This window comes from Hydractinia symbiolongicarpus, chromosome 12, assembly GCF_029227915.1.
Source record: "Hydractinia symbiolongicarpus strain clone_291-10 chromosome 12, HSymV2.1, whole genome shotgun sequence".
In the NCBI taxonomy this organism is placed as follows: Eukaryota; Metazoa; Cnidaria; class Hydrozoa; order Anthoathecata; family Hydractiniidae; genus Hydractinia; species Hydractinia symbiolongicarpus.
In genome coordinates, this window is record NC_079886.1 from 10,739,299 (window position 1) to 10,757,692 (window position 18,394).

Consider the following 18,394-nt stretch of genomic DNA (forward strand, 5'->3'; position numbering starts at 1 on the left):
TATGCTCGCAAAGATATATGTCCATAACGTTTGGGAAAGCCACATATGTTATATGTGTCTGTTCAAACATAATATTTTTGAAGTAATTTTAAGTTTTTAAGTGTTTGTAAAGGATGATTATAATAAGATATTTATTAATAAACATTTAAAAGAAACATTTTAACATCAAAGACCGCAATAGGTATATACCAATCAGCTGAGTTGATGCATGTACACAATAGCAGTGAGTTTTTTAACTTACAAAAAAGCCAAAATGTCAAGAGAATATGCAGTGTTTTTTCGCAAAGATCTTTTATAAACGAGTCTTTTCAATTCAGAAGTTCACAAGTCTGGTAATTAAAAGGTTTTTCTTTCTCAAACAACAGTTTGTAACAATACTGTTGAAAACAGCTGGAAAATAATCACTTTTGGTGGTTTTTTGGAAAAGTTGAAGAAAGATTCAAGATTGATGGTTCTTGTGTTGATTATGCAAGGTACTTTTTTGGTAAACTTTAGCCTTGCCACTGTAGTGGTGGTGTTGTAGTGAGGTGCATTTGATTGATGATTATAAGGTTGTAGGTTATCCTGTTTATTTGGAGTCTTCTATTAAACAAGTTAAAAAAAAATTATGTAACTCTAGCGTGTGATGCAAAAGTAATGATACAGTTGATAAGGAACCAGCCTAGGATGCAATATTTTTGCTTCTCGCTCTTAAAAAGTACCTTACGGGAAGTCATGGCACTTCTTCACGGTAATTTAACTTTGCGGATGGAAATAATAAAGTTGTATTACCACGTGAACTTATAAACAACCTAAAAAATAACAGATATAAAATTTAATGTCTCCGATTTGCTAAAATCTTAATTTTTTCCTTTCCATCAAGGGGACTGTAATATTGTACAAAGTTCTTTATTTTTAGATCACGTCTTATTGTTGATACTAATATCCTTGGCATCATGTGAAAATTTAAATATCGATACCCCTTACCATGATGTAAGTACTTATAACTCGGATTCCATACGTGAGGGGCGGTTTCCTACCAACGAGAGGCAGAATGGTAAGAGTGTACGCGATTGCCATAACGACCGACCTCAATCTGGAAGATTACTGCTGTCAAGTTTTAATAAACTCAAGCCAAAGTTACTAAAAGTGAAAGCCATATTTAAGAAGATAAATTCGGCAAGAAACATTAAAAAAAAACTTAGCGATGCCACTTTTGCGCCTACAACCACATGCATGAGCATTATGAAACAACGATCAACGTACCATTTGCCCTTTACACGAATTATATTACCATCTGTGGATAAACAAATCTCTACAGGAAATAAAATTATCAAAGAAACAAATGAAAACAAATTCAGTGATCCTTTACTAGTAATACTAAGACGCACTATCATTAAAAGCAAGAAACTTATGCTTCAAGCTACCAGCAAAACTGTTGTAATACATGGTGGCATCAAATCAATTAAAACACAACTCGTCACGAAACAACCCCAGTCTACAAAATACAAACCAACCAAAAAATCCACCACCATGACTAATAAAGAAAATTGTCAACGCATAGGGCGTAACAAACGCCCACCACGAAGCTGTTATGAGGGCGTTTTTGCATCACTTTATAATCAGGTAATTATTTCTTGGATGAAAGGTGTTGGGGCAAAGGTCCTAAGGCGGTGCAAACGTTAAGAAGTGGAGCTTCTGTTAAAATGTTAAACAACTGAATATGTGTAGAAGCGACTGGTTGTGTTTTTGAAGGACTTTTTATGAAAAACCCCGCAATTGCGACACTGGAGTTTAAAACATTTCGTAGAAATGGATCAATCTAAAAAAAATATTTGCAAAATACCTCAACATTTTTTTTTTAAAGAAATAAACCTAAAAAAGAATACTTATAAACTTAATGTAAACAAGACTGCAAAATGTTTAAAAGGAAAAAAAGTTTAAGACAAAGAATTGTTTTACGGGGTCAGCTAAAACCGTCCTGACCTGTTCTTTTTATTCTTAGTTATACGACGATGTCAAACGACCACGTGTTTTCTCTCAAGCACATATGAAAAGCGTGGTGAAGGTAGTCAAGGAAGAAAATCTAACAGATACTCAATTGATTATGATAACTGATCTTATCAATGTAGAAGCAAAGACCCCAAAATATCAGGTATTTTTACCCTTTCGTGGTTTTTATTTTGCTCTTACTAATAACGGTAATAGACAGACTGCGTATCTGCAGCAGTCTCTTTCTCAGTTGGATTAGTTCAAAATAGAGAAAGTTGCAGATGAATGATTGAAAATCTGAGAACCAGTCTTTTGAAATTTGGGACTAAAGATTGATTCATAAGATTCCTTTTGACTGCCATTTTTTAAACATGCGATTTGATCTTTCTTATGTAAACAAATTTAATATATTCAATTATACAGGACGTCCTTGATCTTTGCAATGAAGTTATAGATGACAAGAACATTGAAGAGATGAAAGTTTTGAACGAGGTAAGATGTCAATTTCTGTTTTTTATTTATCCACTTTATAAGTCTTATGACTTCAATGATCCATTATTTTTTTATTTAAGTTGATTCCAGTTGGTATAAGGTTACTGAATGATATCGAGGTTATTATATCAAGTGGATTGGATGATGTCGATCGCTCATCTTCAGTCGAAAAATATTTGAAAAATATCGGTAGGTTATTAAATGATGAATATTAATATGAATATTATTATCAATATAAGCTTAAAGGAAGAAATACGGGCTGTCTTTCTTGCTCCTAGATACTTTTTATTCTTTAAAACGCGTCCCTGTTCTGTTCTGTCATTTTTACATTTTCTTTTAATTATGTCTTATATTACGTTTAGTCTATCAAGGTGTTAAAATGTCTCCAAACAACACCATGACGTTTTCGGATGAGCTTGCAAATGACGATCAAGATCAAATCAGCATTAGAAATCATTCAGCGAAAGGAAATATCATATTTAGCACTGTAGTTATAAAGAATATCAACAAGTTATTACCAGTAAATGTGAAAAATAAAAGTGTTGGATCCAACAACAGGTCTGATTGCCATTTCTTATCCCGCAAATTCAACAATGAACTTTTATATGCCTTAAGGGAATACATTTTTACGAGAATTAGTTTTTGCGATTTCGCGAATAAAAAATAAGCTATGCTTTAGATTTTGCGAGAATTAAATTTCGCAAAAAATCAGAAAATTAAATCTAATACTTGTTAGGAGCCCGCCTATAAATCCATGAGTTCGCTTGTCCTTTCGTGTGTCCGTGTCACGCCTATAAAATTGCGCAGAGACAGAATACAGCTATTATTATTACAAGCTCGTGAGCTTGTATTAAAACGCAAATGTGTCTACAAGAATGGAAATTTTTGCCTCTCTGAGCACCGACACGGGAGTCGTCGTGTGTTTGAATCTCATCTTGGTAACTATTTTTACTTTTTTTTTCTTTTTTCTTTTTTAAAAAGATAAGACAAGTGTTCAAAACACTTGTTTAACTAACTAGTAAATAAAGGTGTTTCCACCAAACTTTTTAAAAGTGAATGTAGGCAGAATTAACTGAATTAATGAATTTCGCAAATTTTGGGGTTTGTGGGTTTGTGGTCTTTCTTCTTCCTGTCAGTCGGTTCACCCAAGACGGACCCATCGAAAATTAAAAGTTCGAGGAATTTTCCGTTCAGGAAGGTCTCACAAATCAATTTTGAAAAATAAGTGTGTAACAAATATTATTGCGTATCTGAATAGTAAAATATGTCGTGTCTAACTTCGTAACAAAAATCCCAATTTGATAGACAGCTTCTTGCAAACTTTATTCGCGAGGTTGTTTGCGTATATCATACGTCTTGTTGTTTCTACGAAGAAACCTTTGAAAATTGTGAGAAACATGATCTAACATTTCGATTTTGCGAGAACTTTGTTCTGATAATTGCAAAAACAGTAAAGAAATTCGCAAATTTTATTTTTTCTTAATAATTTTTATAGCATTATATAAGTAATCGTATAGGCTTTCTAAAAATATATACATTAATATATCAAAATAAAGTTTTGTAATTAAAAGCTTTTAAAATATCACACCTTTTTTGTATACTCACGCCTTAAAGGATTAAATTTTTCAATATTTTTGTTTTTTATTTGATTTTCTGCTTTTCAACGCCAGTCAACTACAATTAGCAAAACAAGTTGTGGTGAGTTGCGCAAATTGTTGTAGCGAATACGATTCGCAATATTTACGTATTCATAAGTCGATCCACGAACCGAACTGTAATCCTTTTTACTGGAACCATGAGCAAACTCATTGCTTTTTCAAACTTCTTTGTCCTAAGAACAAAATTGTACATACAAAATAAAGTATTTATACATAGTTTCTTTTTGTTCGGGCGCCTTCTTTTGTAGAAAAGCGTATGGGTTTCACTTAGTAAAGAATTTAAATTGTGATCATTTTCAGCTTTATCAATAGCAACATCATCTCAGGAACCTTATACACAGCTAACAGTAAGAAAGAAATCACAAAAGATATTGTATCAGTGATCACATTGAGACATTTGAAGGTAACAATATAACGCTTCCAATGTTTTTTTAAAGAAGTTAAGCAAACGAGCTGTGAGCCTTGCTTAGCGTTAACGTGATGGCTTATTCCAATCAATGGCCTTGTCTTTCTTTGTACGAGTTTGAACACCAAAACTAAACAAGATTATACATTGTTTGTTACTCTAGACTGATGTAGAGTACAAACAAATTCCTGTATTCTGGCAAATCTTGAACAGGTACTATAATTTTCACATTTGTTGATAATCCAATAGTTCTTAGTGTTATTTCGTAATCTCCAATTTTCATTGAGCCTAAAAACCTTAAATTTTTATAAAGTGCTTTAAGAAAGTTAGTATGTGACTTGCTTTCAGCACTTCTGGAACTTGGTCAACTTCCGGATGCAAAGTTTTAACTTCCTCAGCTAATGCTACGACTTTTACGTGCAATCATTTGACAAACTTTGCTATTCTCGTCACTGGAGAGTTAGTAAGTATTTCGTTTATTTTGATAATTCCCCACCACAGTGCATTTTTTCTGGCTTATCACCTTGAGAAATACAATGGATTTACGAATAGACTGCAATCGATAGTAATGTATTTCCTGTGAGGAAAAATCCTTAAAACATGAAGAGGAAAGAAGACGAAGTCCGAAAAGAAGGAGAGGATGCATCAGGCCTTACCTGTTGGATGATCTATATGAAAAATTCTCCATGTAAACTTCATGAGCTACTCCTAACTGTGTGAAATTGACTGTATGACTAATGTTTATCATACGTTATATATACATACGTTTCCTTGCTTAATTTTGATATATATGTGAATAACATTAATTTTTCAGACGAGTGCTGAAGATGACATAATTTTGTCTTACATAACAACAATTGGGCTCATCATATCCATATTTTGTGAGCTTGTTAGTATAGCTGTTATGATTTACATCAGGTAATACATAGTCCATCCCCCCAGCAACATGTTTTTCAAAAAAAACACACATAATTTTTAAAAAGCGCAATCTGTGGGATTTTATCCTTCTAGTTGTACGTCTTTTTTTATTGACATATACTCTTTCTGAAACTCGAAATCGTGTATTGCTAAAGTAAAAAATCAGATTAAAAAAAATCCACAGATAAAAAATATTCAATTCTGTTGCAGGGCCTGCTAGGTACTTAGAATAAAAGTGGTATAATAAATGTACTGATGACAAAAATTCTAATCTCTACCAACTGAATAAGCAAGAAATAACTTCTCAGTTAACAGAGGATGCTTTAATATTACTCTCCCATTACAAAAAACATTATCTGTGTTCAATACTCCTACGTAAAAATTTGTAAATACAACTGATTTTCTTCAAAAGACAAAGAAAGGTTTATTGCTTTTATCTTAGACAGCTGACGACACGAAGGAAATTAATTCTCAATTTGCTTGTCAACATGTTGCTTGCACACATTCTGTTCGTCTCACTGGTTGAAAAAGCTAAAGTGACTGTGGTAGGCTTAGTTACATTACTTGTCTGCTTTTCCTCATTGCAACTATGCTTCGCAACTATACAGCCTACATCTATTTATCTATGTACTCACAAGCGCGTTCCTTGAATAATGCTTTCGAATCATACATCAATCACTGCAAAATACTTATAAGGATAGCGTGCTTGAGTTTTATGTAGTTGACTGAATTTTCAAGCATGTTCGCCATAGTTTTTGTTGCATTCAAATCTCATTCATAACAAATTCCGGATTTTACGACACATCCTACGACATCAAAAAAAATCGGTTGTAACATTTTTGTTAAAAATCCTCTAATCGTAGATTACTTTTAGGAAATTTCTAGCAGTTTAATCAACAAATTTCACGAATTTTAGCCTGTCGAGGTTTGTTTAATTAAGGAATTTTGCAAACTCTAGACCTCTAGAGTAGGAAATAAACAAGGCTGTGAACGAAATAGGGTGGGCGTGAGTGTACTAAATGTACTGAATATTAACAATTAAGAGGGGGTCAATGAGGTGTTTTAAAAGAAAACGCATAAGGAGGATCTGTAAATGCTTAGCACTGTTTCTGCACAACAACAAATGTGTTAATTTTACTTTGATTTAACTACCTTTTTTTCTCATATGTAAATTTAGGCGTTATGTGCAATTGTGGCCCTTGGTACGTCGTTTTGGTACACATGTTCTTTTATGTGGATGCTCAACATCGGAATACATTTGGTGTTTTCCGTTACTACCAGACTCATGTCGAAAAGAAGAAGGCTGTTGTATTTTTATTGCGTTGGATATGGTATGTGTTTGCATATTTGTTTTCAGATACAATATTTCCTTCTCGATTAGAAAATTGGTTACAGGATTAACTGGATTTTGCTATGTGGGCGCCCCTAGGGTCAGTCCATACTTTTACGTTAAGGGATGCATAGTAAGAGATAAAACTAGAATCCTAAAAAGATAAATATACTATTAATTGCGTAAATAAAAAAAACAAATATAAAAATATTTAGAAGACGTTAAAACAAAATCATTTTGGATTTTCTTCTGCAGTTTCTCTCACTATTAGTTGATTATCAGTGGTTAAGTCGACGTTTGATGCCAAGGAAGGCTGATTTGACAATTTTGAGCCTGAAACACGTTTCTCAACAATTTCATCAATGGACGCTCTGGATGATGGTGTAGGATATTTAATAGCAGTATCTGTTTGTGATGACGACGTGACGAAATTGATAGAAGCAGCAGGTGTCACAAAAATGTGACCAGATGTAAACGAAGAGTCTGAAAGTTTTCTGGAGGATGCAGCCTTCACAAGCACAGCACTTGGAGATTGTGAAGAGATTTCATTTGCAGAATTTCGCGCTGTAACGCTTTGAGATGGTACCCACATGGAAGATGCTGTTGTTTTGGACAGTGATCTTCTGTTTATCACATCATTTATCGAGGACCCAGGCTTAGTTAATTCAGTAAACGACTGATAATCCCCTTCGCTGACTGGTAACATCGGGATAGATTCTTTAAATGTAGAAGCATATTGACCACGCCTGGACTCATTTGACTTGACTCTTCCGGCCGAACCTAAACTTTTACTTTTTGAAACGGCTCTCATAGCACGGTTGCTTACCATCGCTTTTAAGGATTGCGAAATAAACATATTTGGTCTTTTTCCTGGTGGTGGAGATGGTAAGAACTTTAGACTAGATGTTGTTTTCGCGGTATGTTTACGAATGTTGTTTCCAACTGTCTCTTCCAAACAGTTTTCTTTTGATGTTTTCAAATTATCATTTTCTACTTTTGAACTTTTTGTTTTCAACATGTCTAGTTTGCCATTAAATTCTAAGGTAACTGTTGACACAGGGTTATCTTTCTCTCTGGCATTCTCAGGATTTTGTACGGCATCCACAGGAACTTTTCCAGCTAGATCATCCTTATCTTGAGATAAGCTTTCGAGTTCCCTTTGTCCTTTTTCACCGGTCACATTACAAGTTTTCTCCTGGTTAGAAGCATTTTGAAGTTCTTGATTATTTATCCCCAAATCATCTTCTTTTCCTCCAATACTTGTCGCATCTGTGTGTGTTGACATCTTATTACTGTCGGTCATATCACTGAAATCTTCCATTGCTACATCGTTTGCAGAAAGTTTTTTGTCATTTCCTTCGCTAATATCTTTTGCGCTTTGTTGAATTCCTTCTAGATTATTCATTTCATCTCCCACTTTAATTCTCGCAGCATCTCGTTCAGTCACATCTATTTTTAACTTGAATCGATTCTCACCCTGATCTACACTCACACAAGATAACTTAGCACTGGAAAGAGTTTTCTTTGTTTGCTCTTTTGTGTTAATTTTAACATTAGCTTGTGAAGTGTTACATAGATTATTTGTATCAATCAATTTCGGAATGCTGTTACTTGCAACTTCTTGAACAGCATTGTCTTTCTTCATGCTGAGCTGGTTTCCAATCTTTTGCGCGCCAGTGAAGGACATCTTAGGATTGGATAGAGATTTCTTTGATTGTTCTTTTGCGTCCAGGTCAACATTAACGCGTGAAGTTGCGTAAAGGTTATCAGTGCCATCAACTAATTCGAAGATTTTGTTACTCGCAACCTCTATAACAGCACTATCTTTCTTCAAGTTGTGTTGCTTTTCACTTTGTGTTGCACAAGTAGAAGACATCTTAGCCTTGGAAAGTGATTTCTTTGACTCCCTTCGACGTTTTTTGGTGTGACTAGTTGAAGCATTGGCCATAGCATTTCTTGACTTATTTATTTTAGAATTACTGAAGACAGAGGATGATCTACTGTTGCTAACTGATTTCCTTTTAACTTCAACATTACTTTTAATGTTTTTCAATGACACCGATTTTTTAGTTTGCCCTTTGGGCATCGATGCATTGGAATCACTTGCTTTTTTAGTAGGCTCGGTACCTTTTTTGTGCGCTACCTTGTCGAGACTTTCATTTGTTTTATTTTTACCAACTTTAGATTTTGTATTGTAAATAGCGCTACTTTTACTAGGTGGACTTGATCGCCAAATAATTTGGTGAGATTTTATAACAGGTATTTCATTCGATGATATCCTAGTAGTGAGATTGGACACTACTTTTGTAGTTGAAACACTTTCAACATTTGAAGATGCTGATGTTGATGATTTAGATGGCACTGACCCATAACGTTCCAATTTAGAGCGATTTGACGTCCTCGCATTTTGTTTCGTTTCACTTCCAGGCAGTTTTGCTGGCGTGTTTAATACGCTATTCTCTTTAACCTCTTTATCTCTCGTCGTCAATTTCCCTTCAGATCTTTTATTTATTGTCGATAATCTTTCAAACACAGAGTTTGAAGAATTTGTTTTTGGACGGTTACGTACTTCAGATTCTTTTATGTTAACGGATGACATTCGATTTAAAGGTTTTGCATAGCTGGGTGTAGAATTCTGCGAAATGGTTATTAGTGAAGATTTTTCTCTCGTGCTTATATTGTCAGCTGAAATTTGTTTAATAGATTTTTTTATGACCGCTGATGACTTACTAGATGAATCTATTGATGGCTTGCTATTTTTTACGGTATTTCTATTGTAGGAGTTGGTCACACTGGCTTGGGTTAAATTTCTAACTTGTGCATTTGACGAACTCTTATTCTCGAGGGACTTTTCGACATGCTTTTCAATTCTAACTTTAAAATTATCATGGAAATCTGTTGGAGCCTTTATTACCACCTCTTGTTCCTCAGTTATCATCATATCATCTCCAACAGTTGCATGCTCAATATGTTGACCAGTGCAACCGTCTTTAATTTCTACACACATCAGTGAAAGAGATTGTCTTAAAGCAGGTACGTTTTCTGACTCTGGTGATTTTAGTTGCGGGAGACGTATTTTATTAGAGGGAGACTTTAGTCTTGGCAAAGACGGTACGCTGGATTTTGAATTAATATCAATTGGAGCAACAGAAAGTCTACTTCTTGTTGCTGATGAAACAACCTGCGGTAATTCAGTTCCCAAGTCAATATTGCTAACTTGCTTATTCGAATTTTTACCGATGTTTATCGAGTCTTTTCTTCCAGTTAGACAAACTTGACTTCCTGAATGTAATTCAGGAAGTATATATGAAGATTCGTTTGATAAGCTGCACAGCTCATTTTCCTGGTTTGGTATGGCGGAATAAAGACTGATCTGACAAGATGAACTAATTGCATCTGCTGATGTCATGGCGTTAGTTAAAGTCTCTGAAAAACATTGTACGATGTTAGATTGGATTGAAGAATACAAATCAAGTATTCCTGGAGGTGCTTCCTTCTTCTCCACGTGTTGATAAACTTCATTATCGTCACTTTTTTGTAACAATTTAGAATTTTCTACACTAAGTAGAGTCAAAAATTCACATTCTGTCGGATACTCTGACAAACTGTTTCGATCATTCCTTTCTTTCTCGTTTTCCTGCATGATTTTGGAAATCATTTCTGCTTCTGTCAATTCTGAAAGGTCTTCACTTGTATCTAGTTTCTCAACTTGACCGGTGATACTGTCAAGCTTTTTTATAAATTCTTTCGACCATTTTGTTTGTATTTCTAAGTCAGGACTTTTCACAGGCAGTTTAGGTCCATCAGCATTTTGTTCTCCATCTTTGACATCTTCTTCTTCGCCTTCTTCTTCCTCTTCTTCCTCTATAATTAATTCGTGAGGTTTTTTGCTCTTGTTAAATTCCTCTACAATCTTTAGTTGAATAGATGGAGGAAAGTACGGTGTAGCTCGTCTTTCCTTGGTAGCTGTATCATTTGTATTATTCTGCATGACTTCATCGATTTCAGCGCAGGATGCTTCCCCATGACTATCCTCTTCGATATCACTAACATCATCAACATTGTCATTTGATTTACATGCAACTGGTTTAGGAGTTAAAGGTCGATTTCTAATTGACTCTCGCCTCTGTTGATTTGATAAACTTTGTCTTTCGGCTGTATTGATTGATTCCTGATTAAACTTGACCAGTACATTTGGATGCTTCTCAGAATCACCTTTTTTATTCCATGCACTTATATTGCGGGATAAGGCGTTTAAAATCGCTTCATCTTTATACCCTAATATTTTTCCAGCTGACCCAATAACAACCATTGAAAATTTCAAAGCGAACGATTTTAACTTTTTATCTTCCATCAATAATTTAGAAGCACTTTTTTCTTCGCGAACAATTTTCACAGCTTTTCCCATAACAGTTGACACTAAATTTTTGGCATACAACTTTAAGTCGTTATTATCAACTCTATTTTCCTCCTTAACAATACCCAAGTCAAGGCTTGTTTGATGTATTGAGTCCTCGCAAAGTTTTCGAGAAACAAATTTAAGATCCTCGTGGTCACGTGTCTTTGATTGAAATACTGCTTCTTTAGCCACTTTCTGAATTTCCTGGTGATAACGTTTTGCGATATCTTGCAAGGATGCGTTATTAGGAGCAATGCCCAATGCAACTGAGATTTCATTGCTATCAAATCCAAGAGAAACAGCAGCGCTTATTAGTGATAATTTAGTAATTTCTTTTGCAGATTCCATAATTTCCTCACTTTTTGATGCTTCCATTTCATTTTCTTTGATTCTTTCCACCATTTTTACACCAATAGTTTCATATATTTCGTCAGCTGAGTAATCCAAGTTTTTGTCATACAACTTTAAGTCGACATTTTCAACTCTATTTTCCTCCTTAACAATACCCAAGTCAAGGCTTGCTTGATGTATTGCATCCTCGCAAAGTTTTTGAGAAACAAATTCAAGATCCTTGTGGTCACGTGTCTTTGCTCCTTTAATATGTACTTCTTGATGTGATGGCTCGCATAGATTTGATGAATATCGTCTTACTAAAAATTCAGAATCTTCTTTGTGTTGTAAATTTTTATGGTGCATATCTGCTTTACTTGTATCGGATAAAATGCAATTCTGTATTGCATTTTGTGCAAGCAACTTTGCCCACTTGCGTATAGTTGCTTCATCTTGGTGAATCTTTTCGGGTCCTACCACATTAAGGACCTCTTCTTCAGAATATTTCAAAGAAAATGCAGCGTTTCTTAGAGCGTTGTGAGCTATAACTTTGAACGGTTCATCGTAATCACGAGAGCTCACTGGAGTTAAAGTAAAGGAAGAAGATTTATGTTGTGCATTTTGGTGTCGCTCTTCAATATCATGTACGAATGTATGACTTGATATTTTCTTCTCAAATCCTAGTTTCTTTGCTGCTTCACAGACTGCAGTTTTAGCAAGTTGTTTTGTGAGAGCTGTAAAACTGCTTTGTGTCGAAGAAAGTTCGTTACTTGACGAACGCGAAATGGACCAAGAAAACGTTTCTACAGCCATTAAAGCTTCTTCTTGAGAGTAGCCAAGGTATATGGCTGCTTGAAATACTGCTTCTTTAGCCATTTTCTGAATTTCCTGGTGATAACATTTTGCAATATCTTGCAAGGATGCGTTATTAGGAGCAGTGCCCAGTGCAACTGAGATTTCATTGCTATCAAATCCAAGATAAACAGCAGCGCTTATTAGTGATAATTTGGTAATTTCTTTTGCAGATTCCATAATTTCCTCACTTTTTATTGCTTCTAATTCATTTTCTTTGATTCTCTCCACCATTTTTACACCAATAGTTTCATATATTTCGTCAGCTGAGTATCCCAAATCTTTTGCTGCATTGCCAAGTGATGCTTGAACAAGTGCTTGTGCTGCCACTGCAATTTTTTCACTCTCAGAATCGTCAATATTAACTGATGCAGCCGATACATTCGCAGACGTAAGCAATACAGGAACGTCATCGATTACGTGCACTAATGTGAACTTTGAATTATCCTCGGTTGTTGATAGGACGTTGATATGACTATTTGTGCGACTTGGTATCACTAATATTTCATAGGAACTCTGCTTGGAAACTGAATCCTCATCACCCAACACCTCCTCAGATTTATTGTCTGGCTGCTCTTCGTCACCTTTATTTGCATCAGCTTCAAATAGACACGGTAAATGCTCGTGACTACTTCTTGTATGCTGGATGACCAACTCAGGTATTTCCATAATTTGTGAACTTTTACCGGCAAGATTTGGCACGATGGATTGTCTTTTTGACTCGTGGTACACATCAACAACGTCATCAGGTTGAATATTTCCAAATGTAACAAAACTAATTTTTTGCTCGATGGGGTTTGTTTTCAAATGGGAGCTAACTTTGGATTCGATTGCATTATATGAAGTTATCGATTCTTTGCTATTTTCGTTTACCTGAGAAAATAAAAAGATAATGAAATTTAGTTTTATAGCATAAACCATACACTTTATTTTATAAACAATGTCATATTTAAACAATCGCCCTCAAAAGTGTAAATTGAATTGGTCAAAATTTTATTCACTTCGACTTCTTCGGGAATGGTACTGTATTCTGTATGGAGTATTTGCAGAGGTATTAAAGTACTATCAATCGTTGAAAAAGATCAAAACAGTGCTGTTTGAAGAAAACCGGAAAGTTGTATATTTTTAAAGTAATATAAAATGATATACGTCACTATGGCAGCCCAGAAACCACTTAAGCCTTAAAAAAAACGTAACCACGATCACCCACCCTGCAGAAAACGGGTTACACAATTGCAATTTTGAAGAATCCAATGAATTTTAAGCCTTACTAATTTGGTAATTGCACATAATTTCCTACCATTCTTTACAAATATGTTAAATTTTACTCGTTTGAAGATATGGTGGTTTTATTATAATCAAAAACTGTGCTGATCTGTTCTGTGATGACTATTCCCTAGAATTTTACTGACCTCAGCAGCAGTTTCTTTTTTCTTTCCCTTTTCTTCTTCTTCATTTCTTCTGTCGTCTTCTATTGAGTCACATTCCTCACATTCTTTATGGTCGTGCGACTAAAGATTGATATAAATACTGAGAAAAATGTTTAAGAACAAAAAACATAGATCACATTGGCACATTTTGATATGCAAATGCATGCGTGCTCTAGAATGGTGGGTGGCCTAGGGTTATGGAGGTCGCTTTTATAATCCCAAGGTCCGTGGTTTGGTCCACAGCACGCGCGTGTTTGGGTTGGAGGGGATCAGCCACACTGCCAATTTTCTTAATAATTATTTTTCGCCACGCGGCGTAACTTTGATACAACTATAACACTTTCCCGCCAAAATCGGATTTTCGAGTAGAGCATTTTAATATCTGAAATATGTAAAACCCAAAAGATATGTTGAATAACTTCCTTATTAGCTTTCAGGAACTTCAAACAGAATAGTAAAATTCGATCTAAAACTAATGTAATTTGATTTTAGACAGAATTTGGACAAATTTCGAGTTTCTGTTGACGTCACAAAAAGTGCTGGCATAAGAAAAGAATATCGCTGTCATTTTGTTCCTTTTATGTAATACTAGCCATAATTATATCAACTTTGATTTCATGATAACCCAGTATATATAAAGGTAAAGGAGCAAACATTCACGGAAAGTTTGGTGAAATTAGAGGATTTGGCAAACATCCAGCAAAATTATTTTTATTTGACGTCTGACAAATATAATTCCCGCCAAAATTACTATTTTGCGAGCTGCCATTGTTTTTAAAAACCATTAAATAATGCTAAGTAAGAAAATGAAAAAAATTAAGTTGCCATCACAAGCACATAAGTGGAATATAAGATTAATTTAAGTGTCGCCGTTTGATAAACTTTTTTATTTTTTCCGCGAGCATTTGGTAAAAACCACACATTTTAATTTAGGATCAAAGGCCTATGTAAAGAAATTACCTCCTTATTTTGCAACTTTTCCAACTCGTGTCTCTCTTCCTCAGTGAAACTTTCCATGACTTGGTTAAGCAAGACCTTATCAACATCCCATGCACTTTTCCTTGATTTTGAATGACGCCGTCTATACATCCCAGCTTTTTGATCGTATTGTCTGTTTTGTCTGTAGTAATCAAGCAAAGCCTCACGTTCTTTTATGCATTTTAACTTTTCTCTCCATTTTTGTACTTCTTCTTCCTTCTTAGCTTCGATTCGACTGAGAAATTCACTCGCCTCTTCAAGATGGCGCATAGCATTGTTACGATTCTCTTGAGCATGTTGCAGCATGTAAGCTAAAAAACATTATCGACACTGATTGGGTACCATAGTTTTGGCCGTTTATAATTCATAAATTTGCCATATCAGAATGCAGCTTTTGCATCAAGTAGTCAAAATAAAGTGAGATATGTGTTATTAATTTTATGTCTTTTTTCCTACAAGCTCTTATTTTATTCATAACGATGTCAAGACTGTTTCAAACACATCCTGCTACTTAGACCATAATAAAAAACATTATCGTCTCGATAAATAAACGTCGTCTGTCTCGTTTTACCAACATGAACAGCATCACAATCCTTGAGGGATCCCGAAAATATTATTACATTGACTCTCTAGACATATTTTGTCTGTAATGCGACAGTATACTACGTAGCGTGAAAATTAAACACAGAAGCGAATTTTTAGAAAAAGGAAAGATTTTTATCAAATTTATTGTTACCACCCATGTCCGTAAAAAGTTATTTACCTCAACTAACAAATAGTTAAATATGATTACGATCACTACCCGTTGATGACAGATGTAGCCTAGAATAAACTCGCTTGCTTACGATATGTATTATATTTTTTGAGCATCTTCTCTTTAAAATAGCAACCGGGTCGCTAATTTGTGCTGATTAAAATAACTATACTTAGGGTATTTGCGATTAAGGAAGACCTGAGGACCAGCAAACCAGTGCATTTTTGCGCGGGCTGACGCTTAGTTCGAACTACAATGCTTGCTATACGACTGGCTGCTTGTCTGTGAACCAAAATGGTAGTTTCGAGTAGCGACGAGCGAATTCTCGTGGATTTTTCCACGTGCTAAAGAGTAGTATTTAGATAATTTCGTACCATCACTCCTTCGCCTTTCTCTTTGATAAACACTTTCTCTTCTACTGATGCTCTGTCTTCGTGCATACCCTTCATGTTCCCTTGCTTCTCGCTCTTCCTCCATTTTTTCTAAACAATATGACTGCTTCCTCTTCCATACCGTTTCAGTCTAGTAAAAATTAAAGTATTGTCTAAAAGTTTTGCTTTTGTAGAAAGCTGACGTAAAAGCAAAAGTCTTTCAGCATAACAAAGCCGACAAAGAAAATTTTCCAATGCGGATTTGTGATTTACTTGCAATAAGCTGAGCAAAAAGAATAAATTTCTTACCTTAATACCGTGTTAAAAGTTCACGAAAAGGTCAAAGTAGCAAATGCGATATATTTTTAAGGAATTCTCCTAACGACTGCTGTAAATAATTAGTTTAACTATCTGCCCCACTAACAATAGAAAATAGATAATTACCCTCTTCTCTTTTTCTAGAAGCTTCTCCTGGTGTAAAGCATTGATACGTTCTTCTCTCTTTTTAATGCTTTCTTTCGAATCGAATAGTATTCGAATGCGTATCCTCTTACCCTAAGGAATGATAATTTATATACGTAAACTAATTCTATGCATCTTTTTATATGGAAATGCTATATGAAGGCAGATGTAAGAAAAGGGTGAAGGCACAGCTAATTGCAGCCCATGTTTCTAATAACTTTAATAAGGCAAGTGCTTGCATGACGCAGACTTTCACTACTCCGCTTTTACTACTCCGATTTCACTACTCTGCTTTCACTACTGCGATTTCACTACTCCGATTTCACTACTTCGATTTCACTACTCCGCTTTTACTACTCCGATTTCACTACTCCGATTTCACTACTTCGATTTCACTACTCCGATTTCACTACTCCGCTTTTACTACTCCGATTTCACTACTCCGATTTCACTACTCCGCTTTTACTACTCTGCTTTTACTACTCCGATTTTACTACTCCGATTTCACTACTCCGATTTCACTACTCCGATTTCACTACTCCGATTTCACTACTCCGATTTCACTACTCCGATTTCACTACTCCGATTTCACTACTCCGATTTCACTACTCCGATTTCATTATTCTGATTTCACTACTCGGCTTTTACTGCTCTGCTTTTACTGCTCTGCTTTCACAACTTCTCTTTCGGACATCTTTTAAAGAATATTCTAGTGGATTTTGCACAGACAAAGGAGACAAAATTACCTTTAGGCGAAGAAAGGCTTAACAAGAGCTCCCCCTCCCCCACTCCCCGGTAATTTTTTTTTTTTGGGAGGGGAAATTCTATTTTGCTGCGTTGCAAAGCTTTGGTACTTACTGATCTTTAGATATTTTTCTTATGTTTAGGTTTCTACTTTTTAGCGGCTTAGATATTGGCTATTACTCGAAACTACCCCCTTCGATTCTTATTAAATCTTTTTTATCGACAAACTTTAACAACTTTCTTTAGGATTATGCTTAGAACTTAAAAATCACAACGAAACTTTACCTTATCAGGAGGAGTAAGTACCATGTATAACCAGACTTCCTGATTATTTCGGATTTTACTCGATCATCCCGAACTTATATTTGTAAATATTTTAGCATTTTCTCATACGAAAACTGTAAACTATGTAAAAACCGGAGGGTATGTTTAATAACTTTTATTAAACAAAATGTTTAAACTCAATTTAGCACCAAAGGGTATATCGGGGTATAAGCAAACAGTGTTATTTTGGAAAAATTACAAAACTTTGATGCTGAAATCAAAGTTTTACCTTTAGCAACTAAGGGTAAAATTTATAATGAAGTTAGTTATAAAAAAACATGTAACAAACTGTATAACGATGCATGTTAGCTGTTTCAGTATTTCTGAGTATAATCTTCCCTACTTCCTAGAACATCTTATTACACTTTAAAAAACATTTATACCTCCTTTTCTTTTTCTCTGTATTGTTGTAGCTTAATTTCCCGGTCTTGATTTCTTTTCATTTTTCGTTGATCAAACATCCGGTTCATTTCGTTCTTCATTTTTTCGATGTACAACTCTTTTTCTTCCATATACTTTAAATACCTAACAGGTAATGGATTGATAAATAATCGATTGCTCAAATTAGTTTTGTGGAAACATTATATGGAATTCGTACGTGTTGGGTATGGGAATAACACTTAAAATAAAACATAGCGAGAGTAAAAAATTTATGGTAAAATTGATAGAAACATTAGGCGCACCTTTTCACAGGTGGCATTTGGTAAAAAACGAAGATCTAGTTTTTTTTTAACAACGCCACCTGTGAAAGAGTAATAAAGCTAACATAATATCCTAACGCGTTTCTAATACACACGGAAACCCAAATTTAAAAACAATAGATCAAGTTGTGAATAGGCCCAGGCGTTATTAGCACAACATGCTATCTATGCATTGAATTCGAGTCTATTTAAAATGTAAATTTCACAAACAAAATCGCATCGGCGCGAGCCAAAATTTTTGTTGTATTTGAAGCATTGCGTACTATAATCTAGT

At 34.8% G+C, this 18,394-nt stretch overlaps 2 protein-coding genes across 2 annotated transcripts in view; one reads left to right on the plus strand and one right to left on the minus strand.

Annotated features, from left to right (window-relative positions):
- Positions 1 to 18,394, plus strand: part of LOC130621976 (adhesion G protein-coupled receptor L3-like) — a 27,416-nt gene continuing 9,022 nt past the window's right edge. Inside the window, exons 1-12 of the mRNA XM_057437365.1 lie at positions 1 to 473; positions 899 to 1,605; positions 1,985 to 2,134; positions 2,395 to 2,463; positions 2,544 to 2,652; positions 2,826 to 3,021; positions 4,422 to 4,524; positions 4,691 to 4,740; positions 4,876 to 4,990; positions 5,342 to 5,445; positions 5,888 to 5,990; positions 6,623 to 6,776. Coding sequence (XP_057293348.1) covers positions 449 to 473; positions 899 to 1,605; positions 1,985 to 2,134; positions 2,395 to 2,463; positions 2,544 to 2,652; positions 2,826 to 3,021; positions 4,422 to 4,524; positions 4,691 to 4,740; positions 4,876 to 4,990; positions 5,342 to 5,445; positions 5,888 to 5,990; positions 6,623 to 6,776 — 1,885 coding nt within the window. The 5' untranslated portion in view covers positions 1 to 448. The remainder of the gene's footprint in view (positions 474 to 898; positions 1,606 to 1,984; positions 2,135 to 2,394; positions 2,464 to 2,543; positions 2,653 to 2,825; positions 3,022 to 4,421; positions 4,525 to 4,690; positions 4,741 to 4,875; positions 4,991 to 5,341; positions 5,446 to 5,887; positions 5,991 to 6,622; positions 6,777 to 18,394) is intronic.
- The window catches only part of LOC130621975 (uncharacterized), a 15,307-nt gene continuing 3,843 nt past the window's right edge, over positions 6,931 to 18,394 (minus strand). Inside the window, exons 4-9 of the mRNA XM_057437364.1 lie at positions 17,803 to 17,944; positions 16,334 to 16,444; positions 15,893 to 16,040; positions 14,747 to 15,075; positions 13,769 to 13,867; positions 6,931 to 13,229 (exon numbers count right to left, since the gene is read on the minus strand). Of these exons, the coding sequence (XP_057293347.1) occupies positions 7,008 to 13,229; positions 13,769 to 13,867; positions 14,747 to 15,075; positions 15,893 to 16,040; positions 16,334 to 16,444; positions 17,803 to 17,944 (7,051 nt within the window). The 3' untranslated portion in view covers positions 6,931 to 7,007. The remainder of the gene's footprint in view (positions 13,230 to 13,768; positions 13,868 to 14,746; positions 15,076 to 15,892; positions 16,041 to 16,333; positions 16,445 to 17,802; positions 17,945 to 18,394) is intronic.